The sequence below is a fragment of the Tympanuchus pallidicinctus genome, unplaced genomic scaffold (assembly GCF_026119805.1).
Source record: "Tympanuchus pallidicinctus isolate F22 unplaced genomic scaffold, pur_lepc_1.0 scaffold15, whole genome shotgun sequence".
Taxonomy (NCBI): Eukaryota; Metazoa; Chordata; class Aves; order Galliformes; family Phasianidae; genus Tympanuchus; species Tympanuchus pallidicinctus.
Window position 1 is genome coordinate 5,342,818 of NW_026294669.1, and position 13,464 is coordinate 5,356,281.

A 13,464-nucleotide genomic window follows, 5' to 3' on the forward strand; every position below is an offset into this window, starting at 1 on the left:
CTCTGAACTGCACCACCACTCATACTTACTTCCTCCAGTTACTCTTACATTCAAGGAGAAAGAGTAGATGGGGACTTTGGGTTCCTGCATGCAGCATCTACCTTTATCTAAACATCACAGTCACAGGATTTGCTTTGTTGGGACTGCAGTGAGACTTTTTCATGAGATGTTCATAAAGACAGGGTCTGATAGGAGATGCAAAAATTAGCAATTGGAATTCTAATGAAATCTAATAAAGAGTCATCAGGTTTCCTCTGGCTGGAAGAAACAACTGAGCATCTTACTCATATGAACAAGCATTATAAAAACGTAAGTACTTTAACAAATACTAGTGCAAAAAGGTCACAGAATAATAGATCTATTTAGTCTTCAAGTTAGACTGAATGCAAAAAATGTTCCCAAAATTGCATTAAGCCAATCTATCCTTCTTTCTTATCCAAATGTACACCTGAGAATATGCTTTTCAATCAGGAAGGAAAAGCTTTAATAAGTATTTGGTGCATCCACAGCTGCTACAGAAAAGTTCGTAATGGTTTCCAGAGAATCCTCATGAGTAATGCCTTCCTCTTTTACTAGTGAGGCAGGCAGCTCATAGGATCACAGGACGGTTTGGGTTGAAGGCACCTTTAAGACCATCTAGTTCCAATCCCCTGCTATAGGCATGGACACCCACTAGACCAGGTTGCTCACAGCCCCATCCTGCTGGCCTTGAATGCATCCAGGAAAGGGCACTCATCCACAGCCTTTAAGATGTAAAGGAAGTCTCCAGTAAAATCTTCCTTTTTCCTCTAGTTACTATATTCTTCATTTCTATGTATCTGCAGGTGTCTGTGATCCTGCGTGCATGAATGGAGGGAAATGTGTACGCCCAAATGTTTGTGACTGCCCATCTGGTTGGAGAGGAAAGCACTGTAATAAACGTAAGCATTTCTACTGTCCATCAAACAGAATACTACTCATTACTTAGGCCAGTCAGCATCAATTGTAACCTTGTCTTAATATTAAAAAACACTATAGTGAATATAATTTGTTTTGCTCCTTCCACAGTTTGAAGACAGTTTCAATCAAAGGCAATAGACAATGCTATAAGCAAGAAAGCTTTGTAGGGGAACCCTGGCTCTGTTTTATGTATTTCTCATACATTCTGTTACGGAAATTCATTTTTTATAGTATTAAACTTGAAGCATTGATTTTCTGTTTTAATACCTTCACATATTTTGCTGTATTTTACAGAGAAATGCCATATATTTCAAGATACAGAACTACTTAAAGCCTGCTGTAAAGCCTTGCCAACTGATGTACTCTCAAGGTCACCAGCTACATTTTGGTGCATAATTTCAGGAAAGATGTGCTTTCGCTCTGTAACTCTACCATACCTGACTTACCATTATAAAAACAGAATTAAAAAAACTCTCACTTTAAAATACTTTCAAGGAGTATTTTTCCTTATGTGGCTATTTGTTACTATGATGTTGACAGATAAACTGAATAAATTTATAATCCAGATGACATGCTGTAAATACACCAGGTTAAAATACAGGATATTTGATCTTTGGATCCTAGTAGTAAGTATGATTTCAGAACCAGTGTTTTGAAATTATAATTTCTTCAGAAATTATGCTGGAAATATGTGTTTCTCATGTGTGCACATGAAAACATGCATTTACTTTTTGGATTCCTGAAGAAATACTATAGACAATAAATATACCAAACCCTTCTATGGGATATAACTTATTTGCAATGTGGAATTTGCTATATGCATCTAACACACATGAATATACCAGATGAACACATCATATGGAGAGTATTCTCAACTGATAGTGAGCTGAACATGAGAAATAGCCAAGCTACCAGAAGGCAGTCATCAAAGATACATTTCTTAAGAAGCAAATATCAAAGACTCCTAAATACAAACTATCTGACGAAGAGAGCACATCTATTCCTTTGGAAATTAGCCAGATGAAATAAAACCTTGCAGGTCATTATTTCAGACAGCTTTGGAACATCTGGATATGTTGTTTACATCTTCTCACTTGTCTCGTGTCACTGTCCAGCTGTTTGCCTGCAGAAATGCCTGAATGGTGGAGAATGTATAGGTCCAAACATCTGCGAGTGCCCGGAAGGATGGGTGGGAATGCTGTGCCAAACCCGTAAGTGCTGCTCTCATTATCACAGGCTTGTAGCCATACCTGTTGCATCAGAGATATTCACACATCCATTTTCCTACTATGTTTACCTTACACAGAAAGGGCAACAATCAGATGATAGCACGTAAATTATGCCTCTTGTCAGAAGTGTTGTATGCTGTCAGTAAAACTATTGCTATGAGCACAGGCTCAGCCTTTACTTCCATCAGAAAAAAAGTAGCAGATTTTAAACTCAACTATTTGAAAGGCTATATATATTAAAAAAAAAAAAAAAAGAGGGTCAGGGACAATAGGAAATGCAATATCCAATTCAGCATATCCAGATGGCCTTAAACATAGACAGAAGTTGTGTGTGCCTGCTAACCTAGGAGTCCAACCCTGTATATATTACACATTTGGTCTGACCACTGAGATGGCTTTTTATGCACGGGGAGTGGAAAACTTGGAGCAGAAAGAGACTCATTATTGCCCATTGCATGCAGGGTCACTGCAGTGTGTGCATATTATTAGTTTTACAGTAAAAGGTCATGAGGAAAATATCAAAGTATTATATCCCTTCAAAAGGGTAATCTTTCTTTCCTCTCACACTCACAGAGCGTAATTACTTATGGAAATCTTTTGTCAGTTAAATCCCAATGGCTGTGTAATTGTTTCTTTGTGCCAGCTGTCTGCTAGTTCAAACATTGTAATGTTTAAAGTTATTTATTAGTTGATGATATGTTCCTGAGTCAGTTTATTAAATAAATAAACAAATCATGCTTGCTCCCGTGCAAGGCAAGTAAGGCTTACTGTCATTACCTATTTCTGCTGCACAATGCAGGCACACAAGCCTGGGTCATTTTTCATCTATTTAATCAGCTCCTTTGAATATTTCCTCCGGATAGTCACCCTGTTTTTACTGGTCTTTTTTTCCCCCACTTGTTTCTGTTGCAGTGTGCAATTAAATCAGCTCTGTGCCCAAAAGGAGATGCTGGTAACTCTGAGGTCTCACAGCAAACCCAGCTAACTACCAAATGGTTGGAATTTCACTATTTTTTAAATAGAGGAATAGAAGACTGTAGTCAGAGAGCAGATGGTTATGTCTTATAATGTTGCTCCAGGGTATTCACAACAAGGCAGGGAGGAAGCGGAGGAACAAGAAAGTCTTCATCCTCACAGGCGTTATGTAAAAAGTTTTGCACAGAAGTGTAACCCTTGAAAGCAAGTCCCTTGAAAGCAAGTTAAAAGTCCCATTTAACATGGGAGTCCAACCATCCAAATCCAGAGCACTGTGAAAAAAGTGGCTGAATGCATCCCAAAACTCTGCCTACACCACCAGTGGGCAAAATCCATGCCCTCTCCCAAAACCACTGCATTTCTGCAAAGGGGCATTTCACCCCTTGTACTACTTCCCTGTGCAAACTGCATTGTTCATGAATTTCAGCCTGCAAGGTTCCCCTGCTTCTGACACTCCCTTAACAGATGGAGTTTAAAAGAACAAAAAGTCAGTTTCCTTACATAAGTGAAATTCCAGCTAAGTTTTTCCAGCAATCACTGTACCTTCCCCTACGATCCAGAAGGAATTTGGGCTGGTTTGTGATCTTGGGACTTGTTCAGGCACAGCAGGGACTCAGATAATCCCAGTTTCATTCTTTGCTTTCAGCCTATTAATTCATGCAGCTGCCCTTATCAAGATGACAGAGATGGCCCAGGCTTACATGAACTGCTCAGGCTGTTTGGAGGCAGCAGTAGATATAGCTGCCACAATAAAATCTTCCTGAGATCTCCTCCTCCCAGTCTTCTGTAAAACCCAAAAAAGCAACAGATGACATTTCTTGAGTTTAGGCCGCAAATCATTAACTACTTGCAAGTGCAAATAGTGATGCCTTCTATTTTCCTGCCAACTTTCACCCAGAAAGAAGTACATAGATCTGTATTATAAGTGACAGTCGAAAATCCTTCAGCCTTTCAGCAAACGATACATTGACAGTAACCTAGAGCAGATTTTCTGTTCTGTTGCAATGAAGATTGGCACTGTCCAAGTCAGAATAATTTTATCTCTACAGTATTTTGAAAATGCTTCAGAGAGCAAGACTGAACTCTGTTTTCAGATGTAGCACCATACGTTATGAAGCTTGTATCTAATTTGGAACAGGTCTGCTGCATTTTGGAGGTGCAATCATGCAGGCAAATACTTTGCCTCTTCTGCAATGATGTGCAATGAAATCTCATTTCGTTTAATGTGGTGAATTATGAATTTCTCAGTGCTATGATCAGTCAAACTCAGTGACATTCCAGAGATGTCCATGCAGGCTATTTTTCTTACAGTTTTACCAGTCTCTGGCTACCACTGTACTGCAGAATTTGGCAAGAGTAAGAGTAGGTAAAAGAGACTTTCAGGAGACATTGTTTCAGCAGTAATGGACAAAATCCAATAGTCCTCTTTTATCAGATTGCAAATAAAGAGGTCAGTTGAGAGAATGGTTTTCTTCCCTGCTCATCTGTAACTGCACAGAATAGCTTCTGAAAGAGAATCAATGAAATAGGTCATTTGTCCCAACAAATACGGTGTGCTGTGGAATACACACATTATCCTTGATAAGTTCTTATGCCTTTGATGGTCATAGTTTAAGGAGTAACGGTCAAGTTTCAGACAGTCTTGCAAATGCAGGGAAATTACATTTCAGTAAAATGGGCTAAAAGATGTCATTTGAAATACACAATGTCTTACCCACAGAAAGGAGCAGCTTCATAGACTCATAGCAGCAGCACAGATGTACTAAAAATTCCCTCTTGGAAAACACAGTATCACAGGATCACCATGTTTCCCCATCAGTGATCTCCTTTCCATCTCAGACCGGACACCCATTCTAAAGCCCCACGCATGTGGGTCCTCCCTGTTGAGGTGTTAACTCGTATCTCTCTTTTTCTTAAGCTAGAAAAGAACTATTAGACCAAAGCAGTGAAGACCTGATGGTACAATCTGACTGCCCTGACAGATTTAGACAAAACACAAGCCAGTAAAGTCAGCAGGCTTTTGGCCAAGGATATAAGTCTGTTAAGGATCAGAGTGCAGGATCAAGGTATAATTCTAATAATTAATTATAAAATATAAGAAGGTTACAGTTGTGAAGGATCTTCATCATTAAAATTCATGCTGCTGTCTTCTGTTCTAATATTATTGAACCCATACCGGCTTCTCATTTGCCCTTCAGAATATCTTCTCTTTATTTGCATGTTATAAGTGTCAAGCTTAAAGCCTTATAATTTCCTCAACATTCAAGCTCGTTCTCTCTCCCTCTGTCTTGAACAACACCTCAGACAAGCTTGCTTCTAGTTTTCCCATGTAACCCTTTCAATTCTTAAAAAAAGAAAACTCGTAAGAAAGATTGCCATTTGCATGCAAATTATAGCTCTGTTCTTTTAACATTCAGGGATAAATCTCCTTCTGTAATGGGCATTTATTGATTATAATTTTATCATAAGCTTAGCTTACTAAATGACTTTCTTTGCTGAATCTGTACAGGATAATGCATACACAGACTGTGTCATTTTTAGTGTTTAGAGGCTTAGCATCCCTTGTAAATACATTTATGAAATATTCATTTAAACTTCAGCTATGTTATTATCCTCTGATTTCAATTCCAATTTTCTCCCAAAATGTTTTTAAATTCTCTCCTTACTGAGCACTACTGCAGGAAGCAGTGGGTGGAGATGGAGAGACAAGCAGATAGGAAAGGATAAAAAAAAGAGGAAATCTTTTCCTTTTTTTGTTTTGTTTGAATCATCTGAAAATCAAAGAAACCACAGATGGAAAAAAGCCTGGTACCTTATCTAATACCTGCCCTTCTCTCATTGCATATGAGAATATCCCTACCAGCTTTAGGGATCTCCAGATCGGACTATTTTCCTTACCTGCTTTTATTATATGACTACCAATAAAATAATTGATATTCATTTTACCTGTGCTCAAGTTCACGTCAGGTTATACATGGTAATACCATACATAGTTGTCTCTTTTCTAGAACAAAATCCACTGTAGAGTGGAACACAACTCGAAGAGGCTCCTTTGCTGAGAATACACTCCCTGGCAGAAAGTGGGAAATGCTTTATTCCCATGGATAAAACACTGAGATTTTTCCAGTTCACTATCTGGCTGTACTCACAAGACCAGCAGCTTAGCAGGCTGTACAGCCTCTTATTTTTAGGATGTGTGGATTACCAGTCAGTTTTGTTTCTTCATTCCTCTTTCCCTTAGCTCTTAGTCTGATGTTCAGAATATAAATTTAAATGTTAGTATTCCCTAATATAGCAGAATCCCAACCTTCATACAGAGTGCTGGCTGTCAAGGTAACCTCATAGAGTTGACAACCTATTTTCAGTAGACAAAGACAGCAAAATTACAAGATGTTGTTTTTAAACAACCACAAGGAAGGGAATCTTTGTAGTTTGTGGCCAGCCTTCCAAGGTCACTGTAGCATTGTTATAACTGTCCTCAGAGAATTACATCTAGGTGGTTTAGGAAGCCACCGTGTGTTTTCCAAAGAAATTTCAAAAGCCTGTTCTATCTCTGAGACTTCAGATTGCAACACAAAGAGTTTGCATGAGCTTAAACCTGTGCCAAAAATCGGATCCTAAGACCAAAAAACTGAAACCCTCAATTTGTTGATTTCTTTGTGAATAGTCCCTTGTAGGGATAAATTAAACTTTTTCAGATCTGATGGTATTGGAGCATAGACAACTGTTGTCATATGCTTTATTGACAGATAATGATTGTCATTGAAATAATGAAATAATTAATATTTAATCTTACTAGTGTATAGTGCAGCTTTCTATATGGGTCTCCCAGGCAAGAAAAAAAAGAATTCGCTTGTTGATATTTATTGGGCAATACTTATAGAGATACTTACACAAGATTTAAGTCATAAGATCTAATTAAGATACTATGGTGTGTTCTTGAATTGCCGCCCTACGAACTGGTTGCTCTTCTTCCTCCATGCCAAAACAATGTCATAAACTGCTGATTAGGATGAAAAAAAATGGATGAAATTTGACTAAGTCTATTGATTATCTTTTTTTTTTTTTTTTTCAATCTCTTAAAAAAAGAAAAAGAGCACTGGTTCTTTTATTAACAGAATGCCTGCAAATATAAATGGTAGTCTAGATAATATTTTAAAAGGTTTTCTGATTTCCTTACTGATTCTGTAGGACATGAAGTTACACACCCTGGATTCCAGCGTTTTGAAGTATGCTGGAAATTCTCCCTTTTACTTGTTGTAAAAGAAACACTCTGGGGAGTAAATATTTAACAAATCTTTGCATCTCAAATCCTTTTAAGAGCTGTTATTTTATTTCACATGGAACAAAAGAAAATCGATTTTGGCACAAATCTGATCCAGATGTCAGAGCCCAGAATGTATCCTGGCTTTCCAGATCAGAGCTTTTCTGACCCATTTTCTGCTGAGCTAAGGTGGTTACTTTGGCACACACTTCTCTTTCCCCATCAGTGAGGAGTAAAAATAAAGAAGGAAAATTGTAAATGTAACAGACACATAGGCATGAAAGAGTCTATGGCAAACTTTTTTTTTTTAAAGTGCCTGAACCTCTTTTTGTCCTTTCCTCCATCACGTGAAACTAGAGAACCTTGATTTTGTCACATCTTTGTTGTATCATTTTCAAATGCATCAGAGTACATCCCTTCTAATTACAAGATTTAGAATAAATGTATTCCTAAACAATTTTATCTTTCACTTATAGCAATTTGTGAGCAAAAATGTCTGTTTGGAAGCAGATGCATAAAACCAAATGTCTGTGCTTGCAGAAGTGGCTATACTGGGTCAGCATGTGAAAAGAAGGTAAGGTATCAGCCAAAAACACTGCATTCTTATAGCAAGAAGGACAAAAATAGCTGACTGTAACTGAAATAGTTTACAGGAAAAAGGATTAAAGTCTTAGTAAACTTATGGAAGATGTAAATAAGGCTATAGAATTGTTTAAAGTAAGTTTAATGACCACTAAGCTGCATCCAAGTCCTGTACAAAATTCTCCCTTAAGGAAAAGTTTAATCCTTCAAATACTAACCCTTAAAAAGCTGTATCCATTCTGATACTTAGGCTCATCTTTAATACAGTTCTCCTGCCCAAATCCACTAATCATCTACAGAGTATACCTTGAAGTGATGTCCCTGAATGCAGTCAAGCCCAAGCCTGGAACTTTCTCTGAATTGCAATTGACCCTCACCACCAGACACTGTTCAGTTCTTCATCCCTACTGCCTTTCTCAACCAGCCACTCGTTCCAACATGAAGTCGTTTGTCAATCTCCAGCTTTTAAAATGGCAGGCTGCCCTCCCCTCTCATTCACCTAGATGCAAAGGCTAGGAGAAAAAAAAAAAAATCAACATCTTTTCCTTTCAATTTCATCAGGCATTAGAGATAGCAGCAAAATCTATTCAGATAGTCATTTTATTCTGTAAACGATAATTAGATTTTAATATCATAATTAAAGTACTATATGGATTTTCTTAACAAGTACATTTTCTTACTAAATTATAGCTCCTACATCAATACTGATATGCATCTGATGTAGATGAGTCTGAGTAGATGACAAAGATCTATCAAACAGGTTGGCTGCGCAGTAGGAACATATGGCGTGCATTTTATCAATGATTTAATGGGAGAAGTCCAAACAAAGAAGAAGAAGAATCCAAGATAAAACAGAGTTGTTGTCTTCAGGTCTTAGTACCCAAAGGACTTTCCCTTCAGAGGTTGAGAGTTGCCATTTAGAAATGCCAGACCAAGATTACTGGGGATGTTTTGGAGCATTGTTTTAGTTGTGAAAGTATCGAGTGTGATATTTTCTATTCACAAACAAATTGGAACTTTGTTACACTTCACAGAAAATATTAAATCAAATATCAGGCTTCCTTTTTCACATGCATAAACTATTACACAGTAAATCACTACTGGAAAAAAAAAAAAAAAGAGTAGAAAAAAGACTTTGCATATTATGTATGTCCAGAATGCCAAGCCATCAATGATACATGTAAACTCGCAGCTCTCTAGAAATGATTCATCTCACATTTTTATAAGACTGTTTGAAGCACTCTTCAGTTTCACAGCTCATTCTGCAGAAATACTGATTGGCAGCACTGATATGAACGTGTATTGCTTTGATGTGAGGAAGGAAATGTTCTGAATAAAAGAGAATTAACAGGTTTCCTTCAATCTGTGAGCTTTGCTTAGTGCAAATGTCAAAGTTAGTCATAAAACTGATGGGTCCAAGGGTGTCTTGTTTAAATTACATGGCGATATGCAATCAAACAAGCTACCCCTCTAAAAACTTAAAAATTATAAGAGATGATAATGCTTATTAACTAGCACTGATTACAGTAAATAGTGAACATAGGAACTCATGTCCTTATTACTGCAGAAAAGCTGGCAGGACAGGCCTGCTAAGAGTTAATTTGTAAGTGAACAAATTGAACAAGCTTTTAAGGAATTTTACACAGTTAGATGTTGGAAGACAAATACAACCACCCCTCCCTGATTTTCTCTCGTTTTCCTCAACTTAAACCAATCAGGTGTCAAACCCATTTCTGCTGCTCGTTTTTAAATCTCTGCAATTTCTCCCCATTCTAGAAGCATTGCAGCTGAGGAACACCACTAACTGTCTCCCATTGGCTTCAAACTCTCTTGTCAATACATTTACAACAAGAGATTTACATTTTTCTGCTATAGCACTGTAGCCAGTTCAGTGCTCCACGCTGCTCCTACTTAATGGCTTATTTTCCATTTGGCAACCATGCAGTTGACTTTTCCTTTGTGAGCGCAGCGTTTATTATATCTTTATTTAATTTTGTTTCATGGATTTCCAGTTGTTTCACCCATGTGTCAAAAAAGATTTTTCATTCTAAACCTGATTGTATTGCCTCCAAATGTGATATCGTTCAAAAATGTGAAACATCTCATTGCCCAAGACATTAATGACAGTAACGAAGAGTAGAAAAAAGTCAAGGCCTATGGGTATCGATCTTGACAGCAAACTATTGACACAGTTACTCTTTGATAATGCTTCTCAGACAGGAATACCTTCTTTCTTATTTAGTCTGACCCACTGGCATGACTACCCCAACCATGTCAGAAGTCCCCCTAACCTAATTGTGGTGGCTAGAAAGGCTGCTTACCACATTTTGCTTGAGGAGATTATGAGTTTATTGTTTAATAATTTGCCTTAGTATCTTCCCAGATACCCACTTGGCTGTCATCACCTTGTTCTCCTTTTTCCTTTTTTTCCTTATTTAAAGATATATACTGTGTCTTTCAGGAGTACTCAAAGCTAATGACTGCTCATTTAGAAACCATATCTTTAGTAAGCTCGGGTAAACTCTGTGAAGCCCTATTAACCTGTTTCATGTTAAATTCCTCTATGCACTGAGATTTTCTGTATGAGGCGTTAAAGTAGCTAGCAAACCATAAATTCAAAATCTAGTTTACTGCCCAGCAATTTCATCTTGTAAACTGACCTTCAATCTGACTTATCTGATCCTAACTATTCAGTTCCTTCCCTGCCCTCCCTTGAATTCCTGTTCTCTTACTAATTCTGAACATGCTAAACCTTTTGTCACATTTAACCTTTCGGTGAAGATGGAATATAAGGCACGGAACACATTAGCCTTGCCTGTGTCATCACCAGTCCTCTCATGTTAGATTCACCTCTATGTTTTGCTATGGGAGTTAAAATTCTTGTTTTGCTCTGTTTCTGTAACGAATCTTCAAATAGTAGGGTAAATACAGTAGAAGTGGCTTGTAACATTTATTTAAAAAATGGCTTAAATTGGAGTTGAGCAGCCTCTTTCCTTCCCTCAGCAGCAGCTGCCTAGGGATGCTCAGGCGACTCGTACCTGCAGCTAACTCAATCTCACCAACCTCCTTTTCCCAGGGAAGGAGATGCAAGGTAATTGCCCCTTATCCAGTTTAGAAGAGCAATTTCTTCCTTTGAACTTTATTTCTGGTCTTCAACTTAGTCTCACAACAGTAGAGTGAAAGATTCATTTTAGCAGTATATTTTTCAGAGGATAGGCTGAACACACTATGAAGATAGATACAGGGAGCTGGAAATAAAAAGCTTTGCTGCAGAACTCTTTTTTTTTCCTCAGACTAAAGAGTGTCTATAGGCTGGTTTAGCTAGTCGTTTTGGAAAAGCAGTGCTGCCCATATTCGTTTAATAAAGTTATTCCCCTTTCTCTGCTGTAATCTTTGATATAGTTCCCTTCTGTGCAGTTAAAACTCCTGGAGGAGCAATATACATTTTCCCAAATTATTCATCATCTACCTCCTAGTTCTCACATCTATATTGCCAAGTGATTTGCAATTCATTTCCTGACATTTTTGGTTTACTTTGTTTTGGAGTTCTGCTAAACAAAGCCTGCCAAACGCATTCCTCAGAAGGCTAATGAACTTGCTACAATAGCAATCACTCTCTTAGAAACCTTTTGCGTATTTTTAATTTGTATTGACTCTCTGAGAGATGCAGATAATTTAGCAAGAAGTTTTGCGGCAGACGTGAAGACAAATGTTCCTACTGACTTTTACATTCAAAACACTCATCAGAGTCCATTTGTTCATGGTTGGAAGAGGTGACTCCCAAAGAAAGCCCCAAACTAAATGGTTCTCTTCTCCAGCAGAACCACATTTACCAAAAACTTTGCCATGAGTCCCAAAGAGACCAGGATAACTACTTTGTCAAATGTACAGCAGGGAGCTTTTCTGAAAGTTGAAAGGTATATTGTAGCTGTTGTCTTATCTAATGCAATCATGCTTCTTAGGTTGTTTGTTTTTTCTTTCTAAATGGATTAAAGTAACAGCATTAATTAAACCAACAGAATTAATTTAAGCCAAACAATATCTAGTTAGATATGAACGCATGGAAAGCTATCATGATGCTGCCTTACTTCAAAAACAGTTTAAATATTAATGCACTAGATTGGTCTGTCTCTTGAATCTGTATTCTAAAGCATAAAGACAGTGAGGAGTCCAACTGATTTCAGAAAATAGTAATTGAAAAATACAAACATCATAGCTGACAATTTTAACACAGGAATTTGCCAGTAAACCAAACAGCAACAAGCCATTCACATTCCATATGAATGAATTCAGGGATGATCTTCCAAAGATTAAACATACTACTGATTTTCTGTAGCATCTAAAAATGCACTTTGCTACAGCCAGTGGCTTTAACATTGCTATTGCTTTCTTCTTGTATATATCAGTTGACACATGCATTATTTTCTGCAAGAGTGGTCAAACACTGGAATGGGCTACCCAGGGAGGTAGTTGAATCAACAACCTTGGAGGCATTCAAGAAACGTGTAGATGTGGTACTAAGGGACATGGTGTAGTGGGCAGCATTGGTGATAGGTGGATGGTTGGACTACATGATCTTTAAATTCTTTTCCAACCTTCATGATTCTACAATTCTATGATCAAGAGACATTAAACTACAGATCATCACGCTCAAGTTACACAAGCTGTGTTCAGCATCTGTAAATACACACACTATTGACCTATGGAGTTCTAGGGGAAAATGGCTTGCCTAAATTATATTACAAAAACATGGAAGTAATAAGAAATAAAAAGGATAGTCAAATAAAAGTAGAATGGAGCTACACATGCTGTGCATATTAGTCAGACAATTTGCTTACTACAAAGGAATGCAATTAATTAATTAGTTAATTGAGCTTAAATTTGATGGCTTCCTCATCAAAACACTGAATATTTTCAACACATATACTGGTTTGTGCATGCTCAGGCATCCTGAATCATTTTCATGTTTTTACCAAGAAGGACCGGGCTTTTGCACCATTTTATGTTTCATTCATATATATATTTGTGTAGTGTAAATATACACACACATTTACACACACAAATATATATACATCCAAAATCCAAATATGTGTTTTAGTATAATTGTGTATATAGACATATGGAAATGTGTACTATGAGCCAGACGTGCAAGCATACATTTTTATTTGACCTGAAAAAAATACATATTACTCTTTCTGATATTACATGCAGATTTTCTACATAAAATGAATCCTTACTTTAACCAGACCTGCTAAATCCCAGCAGGCACTTGTAGAAGTACCCTCTCTTTTCCTATAAAGTAAATGTACCATGTACTATTTGCAAATAAACAACTGCTACCTCTATATATCACTATCAAAAACTAAGGTAAGGTATTTTAGAGTCAGCAAGGAAAGGAGCACTTGGATACATAATGTTAATATCAAGGATAAGCTGTCATATCAAATACAGATATATCAAGATTAAGAAGGACCT

General features: G+C 37.3%; 1 protein-coding gene and 1 long non-coding RNA gene across 10 annotated transcripts in view; one reads left to right on the top strand and one right to left on the bottom strand.

The window, feature by feature from the left end:
- LOC128077358 (von Willebrand factor D and EGF domain-containing protein-like) overlaps positions 1 to 13,464 on the top strand; it is a 287,642-nt gene that overhangs the window by 273,224 nt on the left and 954 nt on the right. For 5 of the 9 annotated variants that reach the window (XM_052676473.1, XM_052676478.1, XM_052676472.1 and 2 more), the window contains 4 exons: positions 825 to 920; positions 2,055 to 2,150; positions 7,884 to 7,981; positions 10,451 to 11,080. In XM_052676473.1, coding sequence (XP_052532433.1) covers positions 825 to 920; positions 2,055 to 2,150; positions 7,884 to 7,981; positions 10,451 to 10,561 — 401 coding nt within the window. In that variant the 3' untranslated portion in view covers positions 10,562 to 11,080. Of the gene's footprint in view, positions 1 to 824; positions 921 to 2,054; positions 2,151 to 5,065; positions 5,210 to 7,883; positions 7,982 to 10,450; positions 11,081 to 13,464 lie in introns of those variants that run through there. The other 4 variants (XM_052676479.1, XM_052676475.1, XM_052676476.1 and 1 more) reach the window with 4 other exon arrangements.
- Positions 1 to 13,464, bottom strand: part of LOC128077361 (uncharacterized) — a 189,300-nt gene that overhangs the window by 80,489 nt on the left and 95,347 nt on the right. The gene's annotated exons all lie outside the window — the stretch shown is intronic.